Below are 25,009 nucleotides of genomic sequence, written 5' to 3'. Positions count from 1 at the left end.
GTAAGGGGCAGACAGTTTAGAGGGGATTTGAGGAAAAACTTTTTCACCCAGAGGGTGGTTGGAATCAAGAACTCACTGCCTGAAAGGGTGGTAGAGGCAGGAACCCTCACAACATTCAAGAAGCATTTAGATGAGCACTTGAAACGCCATAGCATACAAGGCTACGGACCAAGTGCTGGAAAATAGGATTAGAATAGACAGGGCTTGATGGCTGGCATGGACACGATGGGCCGAAGGGCCTCTTTCTGTGCTGTATAACTCTATGGGGTTGATTTTCAGTGTGCCGTGAGGCGGGCTTTTAGGCGTGCAGGGGGCTAAAATCCCGAATTCGGGGTTCCCGACACCATCCCGCCCAAAACCCGCCTCCATGTAAGTTTCAAAGGAGGCGGGTACCCGCCCCGCACTGGGACCCGCCGACCCGAGGCGGGAAGGGATTACTGCCAATTTTTTAGCCTAATCCCTATTTTGAAGGTTGTCGTGTGAGATTCCCGATGGCTCCAAACTACGCCAGGTTAGAGGAGGCGGGCCGTTGGGTTGAAGGACTTGGAGGGGTCGAGATGTCGGTGTTCAGGTGAGTGATGGGTGCATAAGTGCAAAGGTAAGTGTGTTTGGTGTGTCTAAAGTGTGTAAAGAAGTTTAAATTACCTGTACTTACCTTTATAGCCTTCCTTCCTCTAGGTTTCGGGAGTCCATCACTCAGCCGGCACAGAAAGCAGAATGGCTGCGATCTGTCAAAAGTGACAGCCTGCAGCTTTCAGTGCCGGCGAGATTTCTAACTGAGTCTGCGTAGAAGGACTCAGGTTAGAAGTAAGACTGTCAGTGTTTGACAGCTTCAAACAGCTGTGAAATGCTGATATTTCATCTGTCAGCACGTCTTGACAGATGAAATTTCAGTCTGTGACGTCACCTGTTGCCGGGTGGCCCTTAAGTGGCCTGCTGAGCCCACTGGGCGGGCTCAACAAGGTCAATCAAGGGAAAATCGCGTGGATTGGCCGCATCTCAATGGAGGCGGGACTACAACCCGAAAGTTGTAGTCCCGCCTCCTTCCCGACTTCTGAATGAAAATCCAGCCCTATGACTCAATGGCCTAGAAATTCATTAAGGCGCTGCCAGCTTTGTGGCCAGTTACCGCCTAAAGAGGGCTTCTGCGCCAAAAAGGAGTTTGCGCTGATATTCAGCGCAGCGGTATTGGCGGCGGTAGCCGTTAGCGCTGCGCCGGCACCGATGACGTTATCGGTGTGCGCAGTGCCCCGGTTCCGCCCCGAAACCGGCCTGATCCCCATATTTAGTTGCGGCCGCCTCCTCCGCAGCGGCCGCAAACAGCGACCAGAAAATGGGGCCGTACTGTAGCCTTAGTGGGGCGCTTTAAGGTGGAGGTGCGGCCGGCCGCTTTTTCGGCGGCCGCCTGCCCGCACCTCCTTCCCCGGCCTCCTCCACCCCCCCCAAGCGGAGGCGGGCACACCCTGGAATAGCGCCCGGTTCCGAATTGGGGCGCAAAAACTGAATATCTGACGATCGCTAATGGCTCCCCACCCAGCGCTAACTTTTGGGCGCTAGCTAGCTGGCGGGGCCATAGTGAATTTCTAGGCCTATGACTCCATCGCAATAGAGACGAGATGTTAACAACCTTCTTGTGAGCTATCAAAGCCGGACTGCCAAGACAAATTGATTGGACTACCAAAACAAATTTAATCCATGAAGCAATACATGCTTTGTAAATTCAACCAATCCACACAAGGCACTGGGTGAGGGGGGGGAGGGGAGATAAACTAGACCCCAGGCCACATGACCACATGTCAGCCATCAAAGACGTTGACCATTCACAAATGTGGTTTCCTTTTTTTCCGAACCCCAACCTATTGGATCAGATTCAAGAGGGCACTGAATGGATACATTGGATTTAAAGGTATGAGAGATAGGGTACGGTACCTCTTCAAACTCTGGGGGCAACAAGATTGACAGTCATGGTCTCCCCTGCTCTTGTGAATTTTTATGCTCCTACCTTAGCAGGAACAGAGGAACAGGAGGAGGCCATTCAGCCCCCTCGAGCCTGTTCCGCCATTCAATGAGATCATGGCTGATCTGTATTTTAACTCCATCTACGCGCCTTCGTTCCATAACCCTTAATACCCTTACCTAACTGTGGTAAACCACTGTTTGTATTCCACTGTGTACATGCCTGGACATGCCTCGGCTGACTCCTCCCACAAGTCCTAGTATAAAGGTGACTGCTCCCCAGCCCTTTGTATTTCTGGACCGGTCGACCACTCGAGGCAGACCTTCATTCTTTTGTTAATAAAAGCCTTTAGTTACTCTCTTAACTCTCAGTCTTTTATGAGTAATTGATAGCGCATCACTAACAAAATCCTATCAAATTCAATTTTGAAATTTTTATTGGACCCCCAGCCTCAACAGCTTTTTGGGGGAGAGAGTTCCAGATTTCCACCACCCTTTGTGTGAAGAGGTGCTTCCTGACATCACCCCTGAACGGCCTGGCTCTAATTTTAAGGTTACGCCCCCCCCCTTGTTCTGGACTCCCCCATAACTTAAGGTTCATGTTCACCAGCCAGCAACCTGTGACTTAGTCAAATGAAATGTTTTCTTGGCAAGTGTGGGTTAATAGCAGCTAATGTACTGCCGACAGGGATAAGAAAGAACTTCAATTTATATAGCGCCTTTCACATCCTCAGGGTGTCCCAACATTTTGCAGCCAATGAGGTACTTTTTGAAGTGTAGTCACTGTTGTTATGTAGGAAACGCGGCCAAAATTGAGCACAGCAAGCTCCCACAAACAGCAATGAGATAATACCAGATAATCTTGGTTGAGGAATAAATATTGGCCCAGGACACAAGGGAGAACTCCTGTGTTCTCCATCCAATAGTACTGTGGGATCTTTTACATCCTACTCTACACTGTCCCATCAAACACTCCCAGGGCAGATACAGCCCGGGTTAGATACAGAGTAAAGCTGCCTCTACACTGTCCCATCAAACACTCCCAGGGCAGGTACAGCATGGGTTAGATACAGAGTAAAGCTCCCTCTACGCTGTCCCATCAAACACTCCCAGGGCAGGTACAGCACGGGTTAGATACAGAGTAAAGCTCCCTCTACACTGTCCCATCAAACACTCCCAGGGCAGGTACAGCACGGGTTAGATACAGAGTAAAGCTCCCTCTACACTGTCCCATCAAACACTCCCAGGGCAGGTACAGCATGGGTTAGATACAGAGTAAAGCTCCCTCTACCCTGTCCCATCAAACACTCCCAGGGCAGGTACAGCACGGGTTAGATACAGAGTAAAGCTCCCTCTGCACTGTCCCATCAAACACTCCCAGGGCAGGTACAGCACGGGTTAGATACAGAGTAAAGCTCCCTCTGCACTGTCCCATCAAACACTCCCAGGGCAGGTACAGCACGGGTTAGATACAGAGTAAAGCTCCCTCTACACTGTCCTATCAAACACTCCCAGGGCAGGTACAGCACGGGTTAGATACAGAATAAAGCTCCTGCTACACTGTCCCATCAAACACTCCCAGGGCAGGTACAGCACGGGGTTAGAAACAGAGTAAAGCTCCCTCTACACTGTCCCATCAAACACTCCCAGGGCAGGTACAGCACGGGTTAGATACAGAGTAAAGCTCCCTCTACACTGTCCCATCAAACACTCCCAGGGCAGGTACAGCATGAGTTAGATACAAAGTAAAGCTCCCTCTACACTGCTCCAGCCAAGTGCCTCAAGGTTGACATTTCCATTTCCCCTCACACCTGCCGCCTCTTTGAACGAGGTGGCCAATATTGTGCCAATCAAGTTTTGAATTTGGGGCATTTTTTAGAGGTGGAGCAGGAGCTGAATTGTGGCAGCCCAAACTCTCTGCCCTCAGAGCTGGCAGGAGGTATACTCCAACAGCGTAGGTCAGATTTGAACCAATGTACCACGGGGTGACGTGCAGTGTCGAGCCCACAGGGGGAGGCCCCACACCTCCCCTCTTTGTGAGGTGCAGCTTTGTGACAACTGACTGGCGACGCCGGACGTGATCATGCGGTCGGAGGTCTAGAGTTCTGGTCGTTGGGAAGCACGGCAAACCATTCAGACGTACCCCAGCGAACAAGACAAGGTATCGAAGGAGAGGAACCACAAGAGGAGAGTCTGAGAACGAGGTAGCAACCATGCAGTCTCTCTACAAAAGGGGAAGGAAAACACCAAAGGCTCTCAACACCACATTGTTTTAACGTTACAACAACAACAACGTGTATTTATATAGCGCCGTTAACATAGTAAAATGTCCCAAGGTGCTGCACAGGAGTATTTTAAGACAACAAATTTGACACCGAGCCACATAAGGAGAAATTAGGGCAGGTGACCAAAAGCTTGGTCAAAGAGGTAGGTTTTAAGGAGCGTCTTAAAGGAGGAGAGAGAGGTAGCGAGGCGGAGAGGTTTAGGCAGGGAATTCCAGAAAAGAAAGACATTAAAGACAGACTTGTATTTCTTTAGCGTCTTTCACGACCTCGGGACGTCCCAAAGTGCTTTACAGCCAATGAAGTACTTTTTTTGAAGTGTAGTCACTGTTGTAATGTAGGGAAGCGTGGCAGCCAATCTGCGCACAGCAAGCTCCCACAAACAGCAATGGGATAATGACCGGATAATCTGCTTTTAGTGATGCTGGCTGCGGGACAAATATTGGCCCCAGGACACCGGGGAGAACTCCCCCTGCTCTTCTTCGAAATAGTGGCCCTGGGATCTTTTACGTTCACCTGGGAGAGCAGACGGGGCCTCGGTTTAACGTCTCATCTGAAAGACAACTAATGAGGGGTCAACTCTCCAACATGTGCCGGTGGCGGCCAGCCTCGTGGCGAATATTGGGAACCCCTACGTGCGCTGCCAACCATACGCGGTGCTGATGGATGGGCTGCCCATCACAGAGCGGGCTTGGCAAATCGGTCGGTAGCTTGCGCTTCACTTTTTAACCTGTAACATTACTTGAAGTTGCCCGAGCAGATCTCTGGGTTGCATCAAGCCGCTACAGACTGCAGCGGTTCAAGAAGGCGGCTCACCACCAACTTCTCAGGGCAACTAGAGATGGGGAATAAACGCCGGCCTTGCCAGCGATGCCGACATCCCGAGAATGAATAATACAAAAGAAAACCACATGAGCAAAAACCTGGAACAATCTGAAGATTGGCAACAGCCCTGGAAGTGCCAAATACCTCTGGTTATCAGGCAAACCCCTGTCACTATAAAACAGTCTATCTTCCCACTCGCCGCAAGCATAGAATTGCAGAAGTTTACAGCGCAGTTGGAGTCCATTTAGGCCATCGTAACCGTCCTAATGCCCAGGGTCCAACCTTGGTCCTAATGCCCAGGGTCCAACCTTGGTCATGACACCCAGAATCTGCCCATGGTCCTTCCACCCAGGGTCTACTCTTGGTCCTTCCACCCAGGGTCTACTCTTGGTCCTTCCACCCAGAATCTGCCCATGGTCTTTCCACCCAGGGTCTACTCTTGGTCCTTCCACCCAGGGTCTACTCTTGGTCCTTCCACCCAGGGTCTACTCTTGGTCCTTCCACCCAGGGTCTGCTCTTGGTCCTTCCACCCAGAATCTGCCCATGGTCCTTCCACCCAGGGTCTGCTCTTGGTCCTTCCACCCAGGGTCTACTCTTGGTCCTTCCACCCAGGGTCTACTCTTGGTCCTTCCACCCAGGGTCTGCTCTTGGTCCTTCCACCCAGGGTCTGCTCTTGGTCCTTCCACCCAGGGTCTACTCTTGGTCCTTCCACCCACGGTCTACTCTTGGTCCTTCCACCCAGGGTCTACTCTTGGTCCTTCCACCCAGGGTCTACTCTTGGTCCTTCCACCCAGGGTCTACTCTTGGTCCTTCCACCCAGGGTCTACTCTTGGTCCTTCCACCCAGGGTCTACTCTTGGTCCTTCCACCCAGGGTCTACTCTTGGTCCTTCCACCCAGGGTCTACTCTTGGTCCTTCCACCCAGGATCTACTCTTGGTCCTTCCACCCAAGGTCTACTCTTGGTCCTGACACTTGCGCCAATCATTCAGACAGCTCCTTGTTGTAGTCTGGTCCTCAATTGGTGATGATGTCTCCATATAAAGTGTGACAGGCTCTCAGGTACTTACGTCCCATGGACTGTCGAGCTCAGGGCAGAACGGAAACCGTTGAAGGTCTAAGTACATCAGATCTGTTATTAAACAGAAACAAATCAGGGAGTTTAGTCTGCAGATCTTAGTATGTTAGTATAAAACACTAGCTAGGCCACAGCTAGAGTACTGCGTACAGTTCTGATCACCACATTACAGGAAGGATGTGATTGCACTAGAGAGGATACAGAGGAGATTTACGAGGATGTTGCCTGGGCTGGGGAATTTTAGCTATGAGGAAACTCAAAGGAATCTCGACAGGCTCAGTGAGTGGGCGAGAACTTGGCAGATGGATTATAATGTGGATAAATGTGAAGTTATCCACTTTGGTAGAAAAAAACAGAATGGCAGAGTATTTCCTAAATGGTGAAAGATTGGGGAATGCAGATGCTCAAAGGGACCTGGGTGTCCTTGTACACGAGTCACTGAAAGTGAATGTGCAGGTGCAGCAAGCCATTAGGAAGACAAATGGTATGCTGGCCTTCATTACAAGAGGATTTGAGTACAGGAGTAAAGAATTCTTACTCCAATTATATAGGGCCTTGTTGAGACCACACCTGGAGTACTGTGTACAGTTTTAGTCTCCTTACCTAAGGAAGGATATACTTGCCATAGAGGGAGTACAACAAAGTTTCACGAGATTGATTCCTGGGATGGCGGGACTGTCGTATGAGAAGAGATTGAGTAAACTAGGCCTGTATTCTCTTGAATTCCGAAGAATGAGAGGGGATCTCATTGAAGCATACAAAATTATTACAGAGCTTGATAGGATGGATGCTGGGAGAATGTTTCCCTTGGCTGGGGATTCTAGAACCAGGGGCCACAGCCTCAGGATAAAGGGTAGGCCATTTAGGACTGAGATGAGGAGGAATTTCTTCACACAGAGGGTGGTGAATCTTTGGAATTCTCTGCCCCAGAGGGCTGTGGAGGCTCAGTCGTTGGGTATATTCAAAACAGAAGTCGATAGATTTCTGACTAGTAACGGTATCAAGGGATATGGCGATAGGGCCGGTGAATGGAACTGAGGCAGAAGATCAGCCATGATCTCATTGAATGGCGGAGCAGGCTCGAGGGGCCGAATGGCCGACTCCCGCTCCTAATTCTTATGTTCTTATGCAACAGCCAATGAATTGTAATCGCTGCTATTTTGTAGGCAAATGCGCACAGCTAGGTTCCACAGATAACGATAAGATATGTGGTCGGTTAATCCGTTTTTTTTGGTGGAGTTTGCCGAGGATTAAACGTTGACCAGGACACCGGGAAAAGGTCTCTGCTTTTCTTTGAATAATGCCACGCTCATCTGGATCATCCGGTGCTTCTCCACGTTGGTGATGACCGGGAGTGTGTTCCCCCTCCCTATCTGTTCTTCCGACGAAAACAAAGCCACCTCTGCGAGTCTCTGGTTTATAAATCGGTGCCTTTAAAACCAGGAGGTGAACGTGTGGCTCTTCTCTGAATCCTCCCCAGCTCACCAAAGCCCTTTTGAAGGGACATAACAACATTGCTATCCCCTTCTCAAGATACCACTGACATTTCAGGTGGGGCCAAAATAGGGGGTGTGGGCTACCAATATCCTCAGTGCCCCCGGCGCGAGAGAACAGGGAACAATTTGCTGGAAAGTTCAGGCGCGTGGGCACTGGAGAAGGACATACTCGAACATACGAATTAGGAGCAGGAGTCGGCCACTCGGCCCCTCGAGCCTGCTCCGCCACACGGCCCCTCGAGCCTGCTCCGCCATTCAATAAGACCATGGCTGATCTGATTACTCCACATTCCCGCCTACCCCCCGATAACTTTTCACCCCCTTGCTTACCAAGAATCTATCTACCTCGGCCTTAAAAATATTCAAAGACTCTGCTTCCACCGCCCTCTGAGGAAGAGAGTTCCAAAGACTCACGACCCTCTGTGAGAAAAAATTTCTCCTCATCTCTGTCTTAACTTGGCGACCCCTTATTTTTAAACAGTGACCCCTAGTTCTAGATTCTCCCACAAGAGGAAACATCCTCTCCACATCCCCCCTGTCCAGACCCCTCAGGATCTTATATGTTTCAATCAAGTCACCTCTTACTCTTCTAAACTCCAGCGGATACAAGCCTAGCCTGTCCAACCTTTCCTCATAAGACAACCCGCCCATTCCAGGTATTAGTCTGGTAAACCTTCTCTGCTTTCAACTCAGGCTACGAATGATCCCCCTCCCTCAACAATGGTGGAATAGCTTGCTAACACTCGATGTCTAGGTGACAGCAGGAACGTTGGGAATGCATGTTCAAAATCCTTCCATGGTTTCTCCCCCGTCCTGTCTCTGTAACCTCCGCCAGCCCTACGACCCTCCGAGATCTCTGCGCTCCTCCAACTCTGGCCTCTTGAGCGTCCCCCGATTTCCATCGCCCCACCATTGGCGGCCGTGCCTTCAGCCGCCTGGGCCCCAAGCTCTGGAATGCCCTCCCTAAACCCTCTCTGCCTCTCTCTCCCCTCCTTTAAGACGCTCCTTAAAACCGACCTCTTTGACCAAGCTTTAGGTCACCTGCCCTGATGTCTCCTGTGGCTCGGGGCCTTGGGATGTTTTACGACATTACAGGTGCTATATAAATGCAAGTTGTTTTTATTGTTGAATGTGTGGTTGGGACAGCGAGCATTGGCGGTGGCAGGAATGGTGTTGAGCCCATTAAAAACTTATATATTAATATAAATGGTGAACTTAGCTGAAGGCGCGCAATGCCTCCATTTGGTGCCCACAGCGCCACCTAGGCTTGAGAAGGACTTGGGAGGTCTCAGAGATCAGTGGACAACTGCGCCACCTAGCTTGGAGACCGAGTAAAATCAACGGGGCAAACACAATTGTGTTAGCAAAGTGTGATCAGAAGTGAGTGATGCTGTCATATGCAAGACTTGTAATATGTTACAGATATGTATGGGTTTTGACAGAGTAAATAAGGAGAAATTGTTTCCATTGGCAGGAGGGTCGGTAACGAGAGGACACAGATTTAAGATAATTGACAAAAGAAAGAAAGACTTGCATTTATATAGCACCTCTCACGACCACCAGACGTCCCAAAGCGCTTTACAGCCAATGAAATACTTTTGAAGTGGAGTCACTGTTGTAATGTGGGAAACGCGGCAGCCATTTTGCACACAGCAAGCTCCCACAAATAGCAATGTGATAAATGACCGGATAATCTGTTTTAGCGATGTTGATTGAGGGATGAATATTGTCCCAGGACACCGGGGAGAACTCCCCCTGCTCTTCTTCGAAATAGTGGCCGTGGGATCTTTTACATTCACCTGAGAGGGCAGGCGGGGCCTCGGTTTAACGTCTCATCCGAAAGACGGCACCTCCGACAGTGTGGCACTCCCTCAGCACTGCACTGGGAGCGTCAGCCTAGATTTTTGTGCTCAAGTCTCTGGATTGGGACTCGAACCCACGACCTTCTGACTCAGAGGTGGCTGATGCTAATATACGCTAAAAGAACACGGAGAGCACAGCGAGAATGCAGAGTGCAGCGAGTGTGCAGGACAAGGCCAGGCAGCAGTGTAAGTTTGGGCCACTTCCCAAAAGCGCTATTTTCTAAAATAAATCAATCAATACTCACCCTGGTTTAATCTAACTTTCATTTCTTCGGCCTCTTTCGTCAGATTCTTCACTTCTTCCTCTAACGTTGTGTTTCTGTGATTTGCTTTCATCAGCAGCCTGCGGAGAGTGAGGGTGTGGAAGGGAAAGTGAGACGGAGATTGTGAGAGAAAGTCAGCGATGGAGAATCAGAAAGGGGAGCACCGACAGCAAGCGGGGGAAAGAACTGCGGACTGTATATATACTGTAACAGGGCACGTGGGTTTTGTTTATTCGTTCCTGGGATGTGGGCGTCGCTGGCAAGGCCAACATTTATTGCCCATCCCTAGTTGCCCCTTGAGAAGGTGGTGGTGAGCCGCCTTCTTGAACCGCTGCAGTCCCGTGTGGTGAAGGTGCTCCCACAGTGCTGTTAGGGAGGGAGTTCCAGGATTTTGACCCAGCGACGATGAAGGAACGGCCGATATATTTCCAAGTCAGGATGGTGCGTGACTCGGAGGGGAACTTGGAGGTGGTGGGGCTCCCATGTGCCTGCTGTGTTGAATTGGGTGTGGTATTTACTGTAACAGGTCTTGTGCGGTACTCTATATACCATAATGGGCGAGCACTTTATGTAGTGAACTAGGAGAGTGCGCGGGTTACTGTAATAGAGGTGCATCACAGGGGTACGGTATGTATCGTAATAGTGTATCGGGGACTTTGTTCACTACATATGGTGGCACTCTACTGTAATAGGGCACTGTGAATGCTGCAGATCCTGTATTATGGCATACGGTGTATATAAAAATAGAGAACATCAGGGGTACCGTATATACTGTAACAAAAGGGTAGGCGTCATTTACACACTAATAGGCATACCGTAATACTGTAATAGGAGGGCACTTAACGTTACTGTAAATACCATAATAGGCGGGCATGTAGAGTTAATACTGTAATATAAGGGCACTTGGAGTTACTGTAAATACTGTGATAGAAGGGCAAATGGAGTTACTGTAAATACTGTGATAGAAGGGCACTTGGAGTTACAGTAAATACTGTAATAGGAGGGCACTTGGAGTTACTGTAAATACTGTGATAGAAGGGCACATGGAGTTACTGTAAATACTGTAATAGAAGGGTACTTGGTGTTACTGTAAATACTGTAATAGGAGGGCACTTGGAGTTACTGTAAATACTGTGATAGAAGGGCACATGGAGTTACTGTAATGCAGTAATAGGAGAGCACTTGGAGTTAATGTAAATACTGTGATAGAAAGGCACATGGAGTTACTGTAATGCAGTAATAGGAGAGCACTTGGAGTTAATGTAAATACTGTGATAGGAGGGCACATGGAGTTACTGTAAATACTGTGATAGAAGGGCTCTTGGTGTTACTGTAAATACTGTAATAGGAGGGCACTTGGAGTTACTGTAAATACTGTGATAGAAGGGCTCTTGGAGTTACTGTAATACTGTAATAGGGCACTTGGAGTTACTGTAAATACTGTAATAGGAGGGCACATGGAGTTACTGTAAATGCAGTAATATGAGGGCACTTGGAGTTACTGTAAATACTGTAATAGAATGGCACATGGAGTTGCTGTAAATACTGTCATATAAGGGCAGAGTTACTGTAAATACTGTAATAGGAGAGCACATGGAGTTGCTGTAAATACTGTAATAGAAGGGCACAGAGTTGCTGTAATAGGTGGCACTTGGAGTTACTGTAAGTACTGTAATAGGAGGGCACGGAGTTACTGTAAATACTGTAATAGAAGGGCACATGGAGTTACTGTAAATACTGTAATAGGAGGACACATGGCGTTACTGTAAATACTGTAATAGGAGGGAACTTGGAGTTACTGTAAATACTGTGATAGAAGGGCACATGGAGTTACTGCAAATACTGTAATAGGAGGGCACATGGGGTTACTGTAAATACTGTAACAGAAGGGCACATGGAGTTACTGTAAATACTGTAATATGAGGGAACTTGGAGTTATAGTAAATACTGTAACAGAAGGGCACATGGGGTTACTGTAAATACTGTAATAGAAGGGCACATGGAGTTACTTTAAATACTGTAATATGAGAGCACATGGAGTTACTGTAAATACTATAATATGAGGCACTTGGAGTTACTGTAAATACTGTAATAGAAGGGCAATGTCGTTACTGCAAATACTGTAATAGGAGGGCACTAGAGATTTGCCAATGACACTTTCTTACCTTTCAGTGGTAATGTTAGCAATTTTTGTTTTAAGAAGCTCATCTTCGACGGTCCCTCCCCCCTGCAGCTCCACCTCCAGTGCTGACTGCAATGTGAATAAGACCGACATGTCCAGTTTTGGAGCACCAGAAAATTGCAGCAATGGGTCCTGAAGGCACAAGAAGGTTGGCTGTAGTGGGTTTTGGAATGTCCTAACTGGAATGGGTGTCGGCAGCTTCATTCCTGCACCTTGCAGATGTGAGACTCCAAGAACCCCTCACCTCCCACCTACTTCATAACAATCTATCCATCTATATACATAATTATTGAGGAACAGCACCTCATCTTTTTATTAGGCACTTTACAGCCTTCTGGACTTAACATCGAGTTTAACAATTTCAGACTATAAATTGACCCCTGTATTTCTTTTTTTTAAAAGTCTCTTGTTTTTCTCAAATGGTAGCTGTTAATGATGCTGCCATTCACACCTCATCTAGAGTCATCTTTTGTTTCTTAACTTGTCCCATTACCATCTCCTTTCGCCTTGCACCATCATCCCTTTTGTCATTTAATCTCTCCTGCCTTCCAGCCTATCACAGACCTTCCCTTTTGTCCTTTCCTCCCCTCCCCCCTGCCCCGGCTTAGAAATCTCTCTTCTCTAACCGTGTCCAGTTCTGACGAAGGGTCCCCGACTCGAAGCGTTGACCCTGTTCCTCTCTCCACCATGCTGCCTGACCTGCTGAGTGTCTCCAGCATTTTCAGCTGTTATTATTTTATATAACTCTTGAGTTGGGCAAGCTGTAATATTACTTTTAGTTTCCTCCACATGATGGTGCGCTTAACTCTAAAAACAAGCTTGCAATTACTCCTGTTAACCCAGAGGTGGCACTGCAGCCTCGTTACAACAACAACTTACCTTCACCCAGTCATGGCCAACACCTGATCAGATTTACCAGGAATATATTCAAGGTCTTGTGCAGAGCCTGCGCTGTCACAAACTTCTGTGACACTTTTGTGTCATTTTTAATCTTGAACAAGTGTATTCTATCCCAGGCACATTTATTCTACCACACCTGATTGGGTCACAGCAACAGGAGGAGGCCGTTCAGCCCCTCCATGCCTGCTGCCCCATTCATGGTTGATCTGTCTCTTAACTCCATTTCCCTGCCTTGGTTCCATATCCCTCAATACCCAACAAAAATCTATCAATCTAAGTTTGGAAATTTTCAATTGACCCCCCCCCCCTCCAGCCTCAGCAACTTTTGGGGGAGAGAGTTCCAGATTTCCACCACCCTTTGTGTGAAGCAGTGCTTCCTGACATCACCCCTGAATGGCCTGGCTCTGATTTTAAGGTTATGCCCCCTTGTTCTGGACTCCCCCCCCCCCCGCCAGAGGAAATAGTTCCTCACTATCTATCCTATTGAATCCTTTAATCATCTTAAAAACCTCAATCAGATCACCCCTTTAATCTTCGTGACTCAAGAGAATACAAGGCTGGTTTATGGAAACCTCTCCTCCTAGTTTAACCATTTTAGCCCCGGTCTGATTCTGGTGAAGCTGGGTCACATTTCCCCGCACGGTGGATGCCCAGCCTCGGATCCTGCCGGCCCTCGCTGCCACTTTCTCAAGAGCAGCCACTCATCAGAGGCAAGTAACTTAAACCAAAATAAGAACAGATGGAAACTAGGTGAACTTCTGAAACAAAGGGGTGGCTTTTCAACTTGCCATCTAAGTGTAAAACTGGCATTACATCGTGCCCTCTGTTAGAGCAACCCTCCCGATTTTTATTCCCATTGAAACTGTTGGCTGAACCATAACGCTAGTTATATGGCTGGGTTGGTAAGTTGAAAATATATCCCATTCTTACAATAAGGGTAATGACGCAAGAAAACTCACTGAGCACTTGGTTTGAGTATAAAACAAGGCTTTAATCAACTGTTTCACAACCATGAGACTCTAGTTACATCACTAGTTCCTGGTTACAGAAACATCCTGAGCAAGCTGGGCCCACGCCCGAGTATTTATACTCCTTGGACGGCACCACCAGCTGGCCGCCCAGTGTTACTTCATGAGTCATTTCTTCATGAATGGTAAGATTCATGACAGGTAATATATCCTTTATATAAGAACATAAGAAATAGGAGCAGGAGCCGACCATTCGGCCCCTCGAGCCTGCTCCGCCATTCAATAAGATCATGGCTGATCTTCTACCTCATCTCCACTCTCCCGCCCGATCCCCATATCCCTCGATTCCCTTTAATATCCAAGCATCTACCGACCTCTGTCTTGAATATACTCAACGACTGAGCCTCCACAGCCCTCTGGGGTAGAGAATCTCCTGCATTCAACTCCCTTTCTTAGGAGATACCAACCTACCTTAAAAATGCTGTGCGTGTTTCAGCGTCCTCCCTGCTGGCTCAGCAACATCTGCAGGCCTGTGGGTCAGTCAATCAAACGAAAGCCCGTGTTCCCAGCTAGCAGCTAAATGGCCCTGCCGTTCATAGAATGACACAGCACGGAAGGAGGCCATTCGGCCCATCGTGCCTGACATAAATCGTGCCATTCATGTGGAAATGACTTGTGAAATATACTGGGCGGCCTGCTGGTGGCGCTGTCCAGGGAGAGTATAAATACTCGGGCACGGGCCCAGCTTGCTCAGGGACATTTTGTAAACAGGAACTAGTGAAGGATAACTAGACTTCCATGTTGTGAAACAGTTGATTAAAGCCTTGTTTAATAGTCTGACCAAGTGTCTAGTAGTTTTCTTACGCCAATGCCTGTGCCGGCTCTTTGGTAGAGCTCTCCAATTAGTCCCACTCCCCCTGCTCTTGCCCCGTAGCCCTGCGAATATTTCCTTTTCAAGTAATTATCCAATTCCCTTTGGAAAGTGAATCTGCTTCCACCGCCCTTTCTGGCAGCTCGTACCAGATCGCAACAACTCGCTGCGTCCAAAAACTTCTCCTCATCCTCACTGGAGTTCAGAAGAATGAGAGGGGATCTCATCGAAACCTATAAAATTCTGTCAGGTCTGGACAGACTAGATGCAGGAAGGATGTCTCTGATGGCCGGGGAGTCCAGAACCAGGGGTCACAGTCTAAGGATAAGGGGTAAGCCATTTAGGACTGAAATTAGGAGGAATTTCTTCACCCAGAGAGAGGTGAACCTGTGGAATTCTCTGCCACAGAGGGCGGTGGAGGCCAGTTCATTAAATATATTCAAGAAAGAGTTGGATATATTTCTTGAGGCTAAAGGGATCAAGGGATATGGGGAGAAGGCAGGGACAGGGTACTGAGTTTGGATGATCAGCCATGATCTCATTGAATGGCGGAGCAGGCTCGAGGGGCCGAATGGCCTACTCCTGCTCCTATCTTCTATGTTTCTATGTTTCCCCCCTCTGTTTATTTTTTGCCAATTATCTTCAATCTGTGTCCTCTGGTTACCGATCCTCCTGCCAGTGGAAACAGTTTCTCCCTATCTACTCTGTCAAAGCCATTCATGATTTTGAACGCCTCTATTAAATCTCCCCTTAACCTTCAATGCTCCAAGGAGAACAACCCCAGCTTCCCTCGTCTCTCCGTATTCATGCAAGAGTGCAGAGAAATGACACCTAGGTTTAAAGGGACACACACCTACATTCCATTTCGCATGTCCTTAATAAATGGCACATCCTCTGACCATAGGTGGGTCATTCATTAATAAATAGAAACAGCTGATTGGAATTTCATACCCTCCCCTCTCCCCTCCCCCAGCCCCTCACTCAACCTCCTCCCCCCTCCCCCACTGTCAACGCCCCCCAGACCCCTCCCCTCACCCCCCCCCCCAGGCTTTTCATTGAGTATTGCTGGGTGCAGAGCCACGGGCACTGGTCACCCTCCAGTCCCCGCACCCAGGTGACCATTCTACCTTGTTGAGTCTAACGAATGCTGACAGGCTATTCAACTGCGTAAGGCATAACTGCCAACCACACCACTTTCCGGCGGGGGGGGCGCCAATCGAAAGTGGGAAAGCTGACTGGCTTTTCCCCCACCCATCCCTTACCACCAGCCACATCGGGTGGCGCCTTTACTCAGAGGGCCCTGCTTGAACCAACATTTAGAGAGCCAGTGCCGGGGTTGTTTTTTTTCCCTCTCACCACCTTAACCTCTGCCCTCGAGAGCAGCTGCCCGCTGTGGCTCGGTGCGTGCGTCGCTTCCACGTTCCGTGTGCTCGGCTCCCTCTCAGCCTCTGCTCCCTCGCGCTGCCTGAGAAGGAGGGGAACGAACGCTCGGTTACTCTGAGGCTGAATCTCAATTCTCCAGCTCTTGGCTGACTCCCGACGCTTTACCCCCCCCTATTTCCAGACAGTAATCCCGTCTCAGGTGTCGCACGCCATTACTGCCTCCCCTCCACACCCAACCCCCCGTCCCCCGTCCCACAGCAACGTCCCTACCCATGCCGAAAAAACATCTCCGGATTACTAATTGAAGTGGAGCAGTTTTGTGCGCGCGCACAGCAAGATCCCGCCAACAGCAACGGGATGAATGAGCGCTTACTCTGGTGGAGCTGCTGAGAGAGGCGTGTTGGGTTCAGGACACCGGGAAACACTCACTGTTCCTCTCCAGTGCCCACCTCAGTAGGCAGACTGAGCCTTGGCTTAGCACTCTCCCAGTAGTACTGTGCTGCCCTGTGAGCCTCCTGCTCCATCCACTGGTAGCGGGTTTGAGTGTGGCAGATGCAGTATAATGTGGATAAATGCGAGGTTATCCACTTTGGTGTCAAAAACAGGAAGGCAGATTATTATCTGAACGGCAATAGATTGGGAGAAGGGGAAGTGCAATGAGACCTGGGTGTCCTTGTGCACCAGTCGCTGAAGGTAAGCATGCAGGAGCAGCAGGCGGTTAAGAAGGCAAATGGTATGTTGGCCTTCGTAGCGAGAGGGTTCGAGTACAGGAGCAAGGATGTCTTGCTACAGTTGTACAGGGCCTTGGTGGGACCACACCTTGAGTATTGTGTGCAGTTTTGGTCGCCTTATCTGAGGAAGGATGTTCTTGCCATGGAGGGAGTGCAGCGAAGATTCACCAGACTGATACCTGGGATGGCAGGAATGACGTATGAGGAGAGATTGGGTCGATTGGGCTTGTACTCGCTGGAGTTTAGAAGAATGAGAGGGGATCTCATTGAAACTTATAAAATTCTGACAGGACTGGACAGACTAGATGCAGGAAGGATGTTCCCGATGGCGGGGGAGTCCAGAACCAAGGGTCACAGTCTAAGGATAAGGGGTAAGCCATTTAGGACAGAGATGAGGAGGAATTTCTTCACCCAGAGAGTGGTGAACCTGTGGAATTCTCTACCACAGAAGGCAGTTGAGGTCAATTCATTAAATATATTCAAGAAGGAGTTGGATATATTTCTTAAGGCTAAAGGGATCAAGGGCTATGGGGAGAAGGCAGGGACAGGGTACTGAATTTGGATGATCAGCCATGATCTCATTGAATGGCGGAGCAGGCTCGAGGGGCCGAATGGCCTACTCCTGCTCCTATCTTCTATGTTTCTATGTTTCTATGGCCTGCGATTCCACTTCGGCAACAACAACAACTTTTATTTATGTAGCGCCTTTAACGTAGTAAAACGTCCCAAGGCGCTTCACAGGAGCGATTATCAAACAAAATTTTGACACCGATCCACATAAGGAGAAATTAGGACAGGTGACCAAAAGCTTGGTCAGAGAGGTAGGTTTTAAGGAGCGTCTTAAAGGAAGAGAGAGGTAGCGAGGCGGAGAGGTTTAGGCAGGGAATTCCAGAGCTTAGGGCCCAGGCAACAGAAGGCACGGCCACCAATGGTGGAGCGATTATAATCAAGGATACTCAAGAGGGCAGAATTAGAGGAGCGCAGATATCTCGGGGGGGGGGGGAGCTGAAGGAGATTACAGAGATAGGGAGGGGCGAGGCCATGGAGGGATTTGAAAACAAGGATGAGAATTTTGAAATCGAGGCGCTGCTTAACTGGGAGCCAATGTAGGTCAGCGAGCACAGGGGGTGATGGGCGAACGGGACTTGGTGCGAGTTAGGACACGGGCAGCCAAGTTTTGGATGAGCTCTAGTTTACGTAGGGTAGAATGTGGGAGGCTGGCCAGGAGTGCGCTGGAATAGTCGAGTCTAGATGAGGGTTTCAGCAGCGGATGAACTGAGGCAAGGGCGGTGACATTAATGCTCAATGTCTAATGCCCAGGATGTTGTAATGTAGGAAACGCGGCAGCCAATATGTGCACAGCAAGCTCCCAATGTGATAATGACCAGATGATCTGTTTTAGTGATGTTGGTTGAGGGATAAATATTGGCCCCAGGACACCGGGGAGAACTCCCCCCTGCTCGTCTTCGAAATAGTGGCCGTGGGATCTTTTACGTCCACCCGAGAGAGCAGACGGGGCCTCGGTTTAACGTCTCATCCGAAAGACAGCACTTCTGACAGAGCGGCACTCCCTCAGCACCGCCGTGGATGCGTGACGCAAGAAAAAAAAGAAACCGCTGCATTCTCCGATTGCGCCGGTTCGTGGAGGACCTTCACATTTGTGGTTGTGCAAATGAATTTCAGCGGAAACATTGAACTGCTACCTAAAGCGTTGCCATTTCAAGCGCATTTCGCGTGCAATTTTCCCGATTGCGCCCCGAGCAGGAAAAAAATCTACCGCAAGAATCTCTCACCTGCCGCCGGAGAATGTAAATCCCGCAAACGGCAGCTGGGTCCCAGGAAGGGGACTGTGGGAAACTGGTCGTGAGGTCTCCTAGGGGAATAAACCAAAGGTGGTAAAACATAACCTGTACATTTATTGAGTAGACGCAGAGAAGATGTTCCCACTTGCGGACGAGAGCAGAACTGGGGGCCATCAATATAACAGAGTCACTATTAAATCCAAGACGGAATTCAGGAGAAACTTCTTTACCCAGAGAGTGGTGAGAATGTGGAACTCGCTACCACAGGGAGTGGTTGAGATGAATAGCATTTTTAAAAAAATTTGTATTTGGGATGTGGGCGTCGCTGGCAAGGCCCAGCATTTATTGCCCATCCCTAATTGCCCTCGAGAAGGTGGTGGTGAGCCGCCTTCTTGAACCGCTGCAGTCCGTGTGGTGAAGGTGCTCCCACAGTGTTGTTAGGGAGGGAGTTCCAGGATTTTGACCCAGCGACGATGAAGGATCGGCCGATATATTTCCCAGTCAGGATGGTGTGTGACTTGGAGGGGAACTTGGAGGTGGTGGTGTTCCCATGCGCCTGCTGCCCTCGTCCTTCTAGGTGGAAGAGGTCGCGGGTTTGGGAGGTGCTGCCGAAGAAGCCTTGGCGAGTTGCTGCAGTGCATCTTGTAGATGGTACACACTGCAGCCACGGTGCGCCAGTGGTGGAGGGAGTGAATGTTTAAGGTGGTGGATGGGGTGCCAATCAAGCGGGCTGCTTTGTCCTGGATGGTGTCGAGCTTCTTGAGTGTTGTTGGAGCTGCACTCATCCAGGCAAGTGGAGAGTATTCCATCACACTCCTGACTTGTGCCTTGTAGATGGTGGAAAGGCATAGATGCATTTAAGGGAAAGCTAGATAAATACGTGAGGGGGGAAAGGAATAGAAGGATATGATGATGGGGTGAGATGAAGAGGGGGTGGGAGGAGGCTGGTGTGGGGCATAAACACCAGCACGGACCAATTGGACTGAATGGCCTGCCTCTGTGCTGTTAATACTTTGTAAATTTTAATTTGGAGACAGTTTAACCGAGGCCACACCTGACGAGGAATCTGAGGGTGTCCCTTGAAGGCCGTGCGATCACATTCCGCAGAGTGAATAGTTCTTAACATTGGATGCTGACAATCAAGGACAAGAATGGGATACCTTTGCTGTACTGAGAGCTTTCCTCTTCCTAAATAATCGAGGGGAGCAGATTCTATTTCCCACGGGAATGCCATTGACTGCAAGCCGCTAAGGATGCCTGGAGGCAGGCATCTCTCAGGCCTGTTCATGAGGATCACTCACTGGTACTGGGTTCGGGTCCCACATCAGAGAATTGAGCGCAAAAAAAATCAAGGCTGACACTGCAGGAACGAAACAGGTTCACTGAGGATTGCCAGGACACTGCTTAAACCTGCGTTAGTTAACTCTCCTAACAACTGTTCGACCCATCTATTACGTTTTAATTTTAACCTTTATTTATACAAAGCTTTAATCTGCATCGAACCGATGCAGTCCCTGGTTTCAGATCCTTTGATGGGACAGTGTAGCGCAGTTTTACTTTTGCAGTTAGTTGTGTCGCACCCGACCTGGGAGAGTTTGAAGCCATCACTGAAATTAAAGAATATATAGGGCCCTGGTGAGACCACACCTGGAGCATTGTGTACAGTTTTGGTCTCCTTACCTAAGGAAGGATATACTTGCCATAGAGGGAGTGCAACGAAGGTTCACCAGACTGGTTCCTGGGATGGGGGGATTGTCCTATGAGGAGAGATTGAGTAGACTAGGCCTATATTCTCTCGAGTTTAGAAGAATGAGAGGTGATCTCATTGAAACATACAAAATTCTTACAGGGCTTGACAGGGTAGATGCAGGGAGGATGTTTCCCCCTGGCTGGGGAGTCTAGAACCAGGGGTCACAGTCTCAGAATAAGGGGTCGGCCATTCAGGACTGAGGTGAGGAGAAATTTCTTCACTCAGAGGGTGGTGAATCTTTGGAATTCTCTCCCCCAGAGGGCTGTGGAGGCTCAGTCATTGAGTGTATTCAAGACAGAGATCGATAGATTTTTGAATATGAAGGGAATCAAGGGATATGGGGATCGGGCGGGAAAGTGGAGTTGAGGTCGATGATCAGCCATGATCTTATTGAATGGCGGAGCAGCCTCGAGGGGCCGAATGGCCGACTCCTGCTCCTGTTTCTTATGTTCTTAACACTGACTAATGCAAAGATTTGAGTATATTCAAGGCTGAGATCAATAGATTTTTGGACTGTAGGGGAATCGAGGGATATGGGGATAGTGCAGGAAAGTGGAGTTGCGGTAGAAGATCAGCCACGATCTTATTGAATGGCGGGGCAGGCTCGAGGGGCCGAATGGCCGACTCCTACTCCTACTTCTTATGTTCTTATGTTTCTAAGTCACCAAAAGTTTTTTTTGAGGCTAGAATTTGCCTGACCACGCACAGGAGAGCTGAAGCTTTCATCCTCCACGTCAAAGTTTGAGGTGTCGGTAGGACTGGCGACCTCCGGGAGGAAGGGAGGCTCGCACCGGTGGATGAGGTCCCACTGGATGCCCGCGAAGAAGGCGTGCTTCTTCAGGTCTTCCACTCCGTCCTGTCCCAGCCGCTCCTCCCTGCTGCAAACCAGGTCCCGGATGAACCCCCTCGCCACATCTGTCACATCAGACACCGCGTCCGGGAACCGAAAGTTCTCCTGAGGAGGAGAGGAAGAGTACATAAGTACATAAGAAATAGGAGCAGGAGGAGGTCATTCGGGCCCTTGAGCCTGCTCCGCCATTCAAGAAGATCATGGCTGATCTGATCTTGGCCTCAACTCCACTTCCCGGCCCGCTCCCCATAACCCTTGACTCCCTTATCGTTCAAAAATCTGTCTATCTCCACCTTAAACGTATTCAATGACCCAGCCTCCACAGCTCTCTGGGGAAGAGAATTCCACAGATTTACGACCCTCTGAGAGAAAAAATTCCTCCTCATCTCAGTCCTAAATGGGCGACCCTTTATTCTGAAACTATGCCCCCGAGTTCTAGATTCCCCCATGAGGGGAAACATCCTTTCTGCATCTACCCTGTCAAGCCCCCTCAGTATCTTATATGTTTCAATAAGATCACCTCTCATTCTTCTAAACTCCAGTGAGTATAGGTCCAACCTGCTCAACCTTTCTTCGTAAGACAACCCCTTCATCTCATGAAATAAGATCATCACTGAGCCCTGTCCGGTCCAAAGGTTTATCACCAATCTTCATGTTGGGTTACAGCTGAGACCAGGATGTGAGACTAAACACTCGAGGTCGCCAACTCTGGCCGGACTTATTCCTGGAGGTTCCATCACGTGACCTGCCGCCTCCAACCACCCCGCCCCCCCCCCCCCCCAACGCTCCCGCCATTGGTCGCCCGACACGTCCATCCTCGCGGCACCCCGCCCTCCCACGGCCAATTGGAAAGCAGAAAAGACTCTTTGTTACCCGATTGGATGACTTTTGAGTGTCGGTCAAACAGCCTTTTTCCCGCAACTCCAATATTTTGATAACAGAAGTGTTCAAACAAAATGAAAAAAAAACACTTTTGTTAACGTCGCAGTGATTTTTCACCCCTGAGGCTTTTGCTCCCAGCAGCGTCCTGGCGATTAACCTTCAATTCCTGGAGACTCCAGGCCAATCCTAGAGGGGTTGGCGACGTATTACTAAACACCCCCAGCCCCAGCGCAAGCAGATGCAGTAGGATTTAGATCAGGACCTTGGCCAGTAGGTGGCAGCTGCTGTTCAATGTGGAAAGGTGCAAAATAATTACCATGGGAGCAAGTAAAGGGAGAGATCAGGTGTTAAATAGTCATCAGGTGTACTTATTAGCAAAGGAAGGTGTTAAGTCTGTGAGTTGTTCAAGTAATTAATACTCAGACTTAATCAGTAACAATAAAACAGGTCTTTACTGGTTGGAGGTAGGGACTATTCTGAATACAAGATTACTGCACAGTGCTTATATACCGGTGTGTTCACCCCCGGTATTACGTCTACAGCAGCCTGAGAAAGTAGTACATCTCTTAAGGTGGAACAGGCTTAAGCTCTCTTAAGGTGGAACAGGTTACATACACAACACTCCTCCCTTCTTAGCTTTATAGTCATCCCCCCCATTTAACATAACGTAATAACATATATACATATATAACTTCATGTTTAACGTAACATATCACAGATTCAGTCTCTGCGGAAAACAGTTCACAGATTCAATCTCTGTGGTGTAGTCGGTTCACGTTACTCATTCAATAGTCCTTTCATGGATTTAACAGCTTGAACTTCCGAACTGATTTGGCTCCGTTCGGAGGGACCACGTGTGTGATCTGGTAGAGGTCATAATGGTTCAGATGGGTCATCTTCTGTTTTTACTTTTCCTTTTCTGCTTCTTGGAGACTCTCTGGGCTCCATTGTCAGCTGCCACAGCTGCCAGCTGCATGCGCAGTTCCTCCTTCTCTTCCTCCTGTTTCCGTCGTAGAGCCAGCTTCTCCCGATGTTCCGTAGACTTTTGGTGCTCCTCCATGATTTCTGCACTTTGGGAGTCGAAGTTACAAGCTGGGCAGGACAGGACATCGTAATATTCGGTGTCGTCCACCAGGTCATGGTAATATTCGGTGTCGTCCTGAGCTAGACCAGTGAGAGGGTCGTCTATTTCCTCCATACCCAGCTGGACGTTAGCCAGCTCTTGTTCCAAATCCAGACATCTTTCCGCTAGCATCAGCGGCGTGGGGTTTAGATGATCTTTCAGGACAGTAACAATCTCATCGAACGTCTTATCTGCCGGTTCATCTGGTGATAACAGGTGTTTCAATTGCCCGTATGTCTTCGCACCCATTAAATTTAATAATGTTAGTGCTTTATCAGCCTCACGAATTTTATTGGCCTTACAATAATTTTTAACTCGTTCAACATATATGGCCCAATCTTCGATGTCACTATCAAAGTTGCTAATATTCCCGTGTTTAGGCATTGTAGTACTTTATCAGATTTGCAATTTCTCAGGTTTTTTTTTTTTTACTGCTATCCAAGATGGCGGCTTCCCGCTCTTGCCGTCGTCCTCCGCCCACAAAATGGCGGTTTTCCCACGCTTGGCGGTCTTCACCCGTCCCCCGACGCCGTCTCCCTTCAGCCCCCGAGTGCGGCCCTTGTCTTCGCCGCGATCGCCCGAGTGCGGCCCTTATCAGGAGATGCGATCGCTCTGTTGAAACGCCTCCCGCTCGAAGCGGCTCTCGCGCCCTATTTCTCCGGCTCCCCCAGCCCCGTTCGTGCGGCCAACGCGGTCGACTGCCTGTCGCGTCGCTGCCCGGCTCAGACAACGGCTTACCCACCACCAAGCTGGAGAAGAAGCTGACGGTCGCCGATGGAGGCTCTGAGGTCAGGATGTCTTCCAGTGGGGTGGAGAGGGTGGAAACCTCTCTGCAACGTCCTGGCTGTGGACGAAGCTGCCGTGGAGTGACTGCCGCAGGGTCCGAATCAGACTCGTCGCCAGTGTTAAGTCTGTGAGTTGTTCAAGTAATTAATACTCAGACTTAATCAGTAACAATAAAACAGGTCTTTACTGGTTGGAGGTAGGGACTATTCTGAATACAAGATTACTGCACAGTGCTTATATACCGGTGTGTTCACCCCCGGTATTACGTCTACAGCAGCCTGAGAAAGTAGTACATCTCTTAAGGTGGAACAGGCTTAAGCTCTCTTAAGGTGGAACAGGTTACATACACAACAGAAGGGTTATTGTGGATACATGCAGAAACCCATCAGCAAAGTGTTTTAGCTGTAGTAGAATGGGCAGATAAAATACTGGGTTAATTTAGCAGAGGGGGTGAATAAAGATCTGGGGCAGTTGCATTGTTAAGGCTCTCAGTTATTACACTCTCTTCAACACACCCTACTCTCATTATAAGGCTCTCGCTGCTCTGGTCACAGAGTGTCAGCTGTGGCTCAGTGGGCTGCACCCTCGCCTCTGAATGCAGAAAGTTGACAGTTCAAGTCCCACTCCAAGAGACTTTGAGCACAACAATCTAGGGCTGACACTCCCAGTGCAGTGCTGAGGGAGTGCTACACTGTTGGAGGTGCTGTCTTTTGGACGAGACGTTAAACCAAGGCCCTGTCTGCTCGCTCAGGTGGAACTAAAGGATCCCACGGCCACTGTTGGAAGAAGAGCAGGGGGAGTTCTCCCCGGTGTCCTGTGCCAATATTTATCCCTCAATTAACATCACTAAAAACAGATGAGCTGGTCATTATCACAGTGCTGTTTGTGGGAGCTTGCTGTGCGCAAATTGGCTGCTGTGTTTCCTACATTACAACAGTGACCACACTTCAAAAGTACTTCATTGGCTGTAAAGCGCTTTGGGACATCCTGAGGTCGTGAAAGGTGCTATAGAAATGTAAGTT

General features: G+C 49.0%; 1 protein-coding gene across 6 annotated transcripts in view; it reads right to left on the bottom strand.

Annotated features, from left to right (window-relative positions):
- The window catches only part of dmpk (DM1 protein kinase), a 47,969-nt gene that overhangs the window by 4,036 nt on the left and 18,924 nt on the right, over positions 1 to 25,009 (bottom strand). For 4 of the 6 annotated variants that reach the window (XM_085973337.1, XM_085973340.1, XM_085973342.1 and 1 more), the window contains 7 exons: positions 21,053 to 21,301; positions 18,588 to 18,667; positions 16,037 to 16,145; positions 11,925 to 12,073; positions 9,742 to 9,839; positions 6,131 to 6,192; positions 4,100 to 4,180 (listed from right to left, as the gene is read on the bottom strand). In XM_085973337.1, the coding sequence (XP_085829463.1) occupies positions 4,100 to 4,180; positions 6,131 to 6,192; positions 9,742 to 9,839; positions 11,925 to 12,073; positions 16,037 to 16,145; positions 18,588 to 18,667; positions 21,053 to 21,301 (828 nt within the window). The remainder of the gene's footprint in view (positions 1 to 4,099; positions 4,181 to 6,130; positions 6,193 to 9,741; positions 9,840 to 11,924; positions 12,074 to 16,036; positions 16,146 to 18,587; positions 18,668 to 21,052; positions 21,302 to 25,009) is intronic. The other 2 variants (XM_085973338.1, XM_085973339.1) reach the window with 2 other exon arrangements.

Source organism: Somniosus microcephalus, chromosome 34, assembly GCF_052327205.1.
Source record: "Somniosus microcephalus isolate GS21.2 chromosome 34, FLI_Smic_1.0, whole genome shotgun sequence".
Lineage (NCBI taxonomy): Eukaryota > Metazoa > Chordata > Chondrichthyes > Squaliformes > Somniosidae > Somniosus > Somniosus microcephalus.
This window is presented reverse-complemented; position numbering and strand designations above follow the sequence as displayed.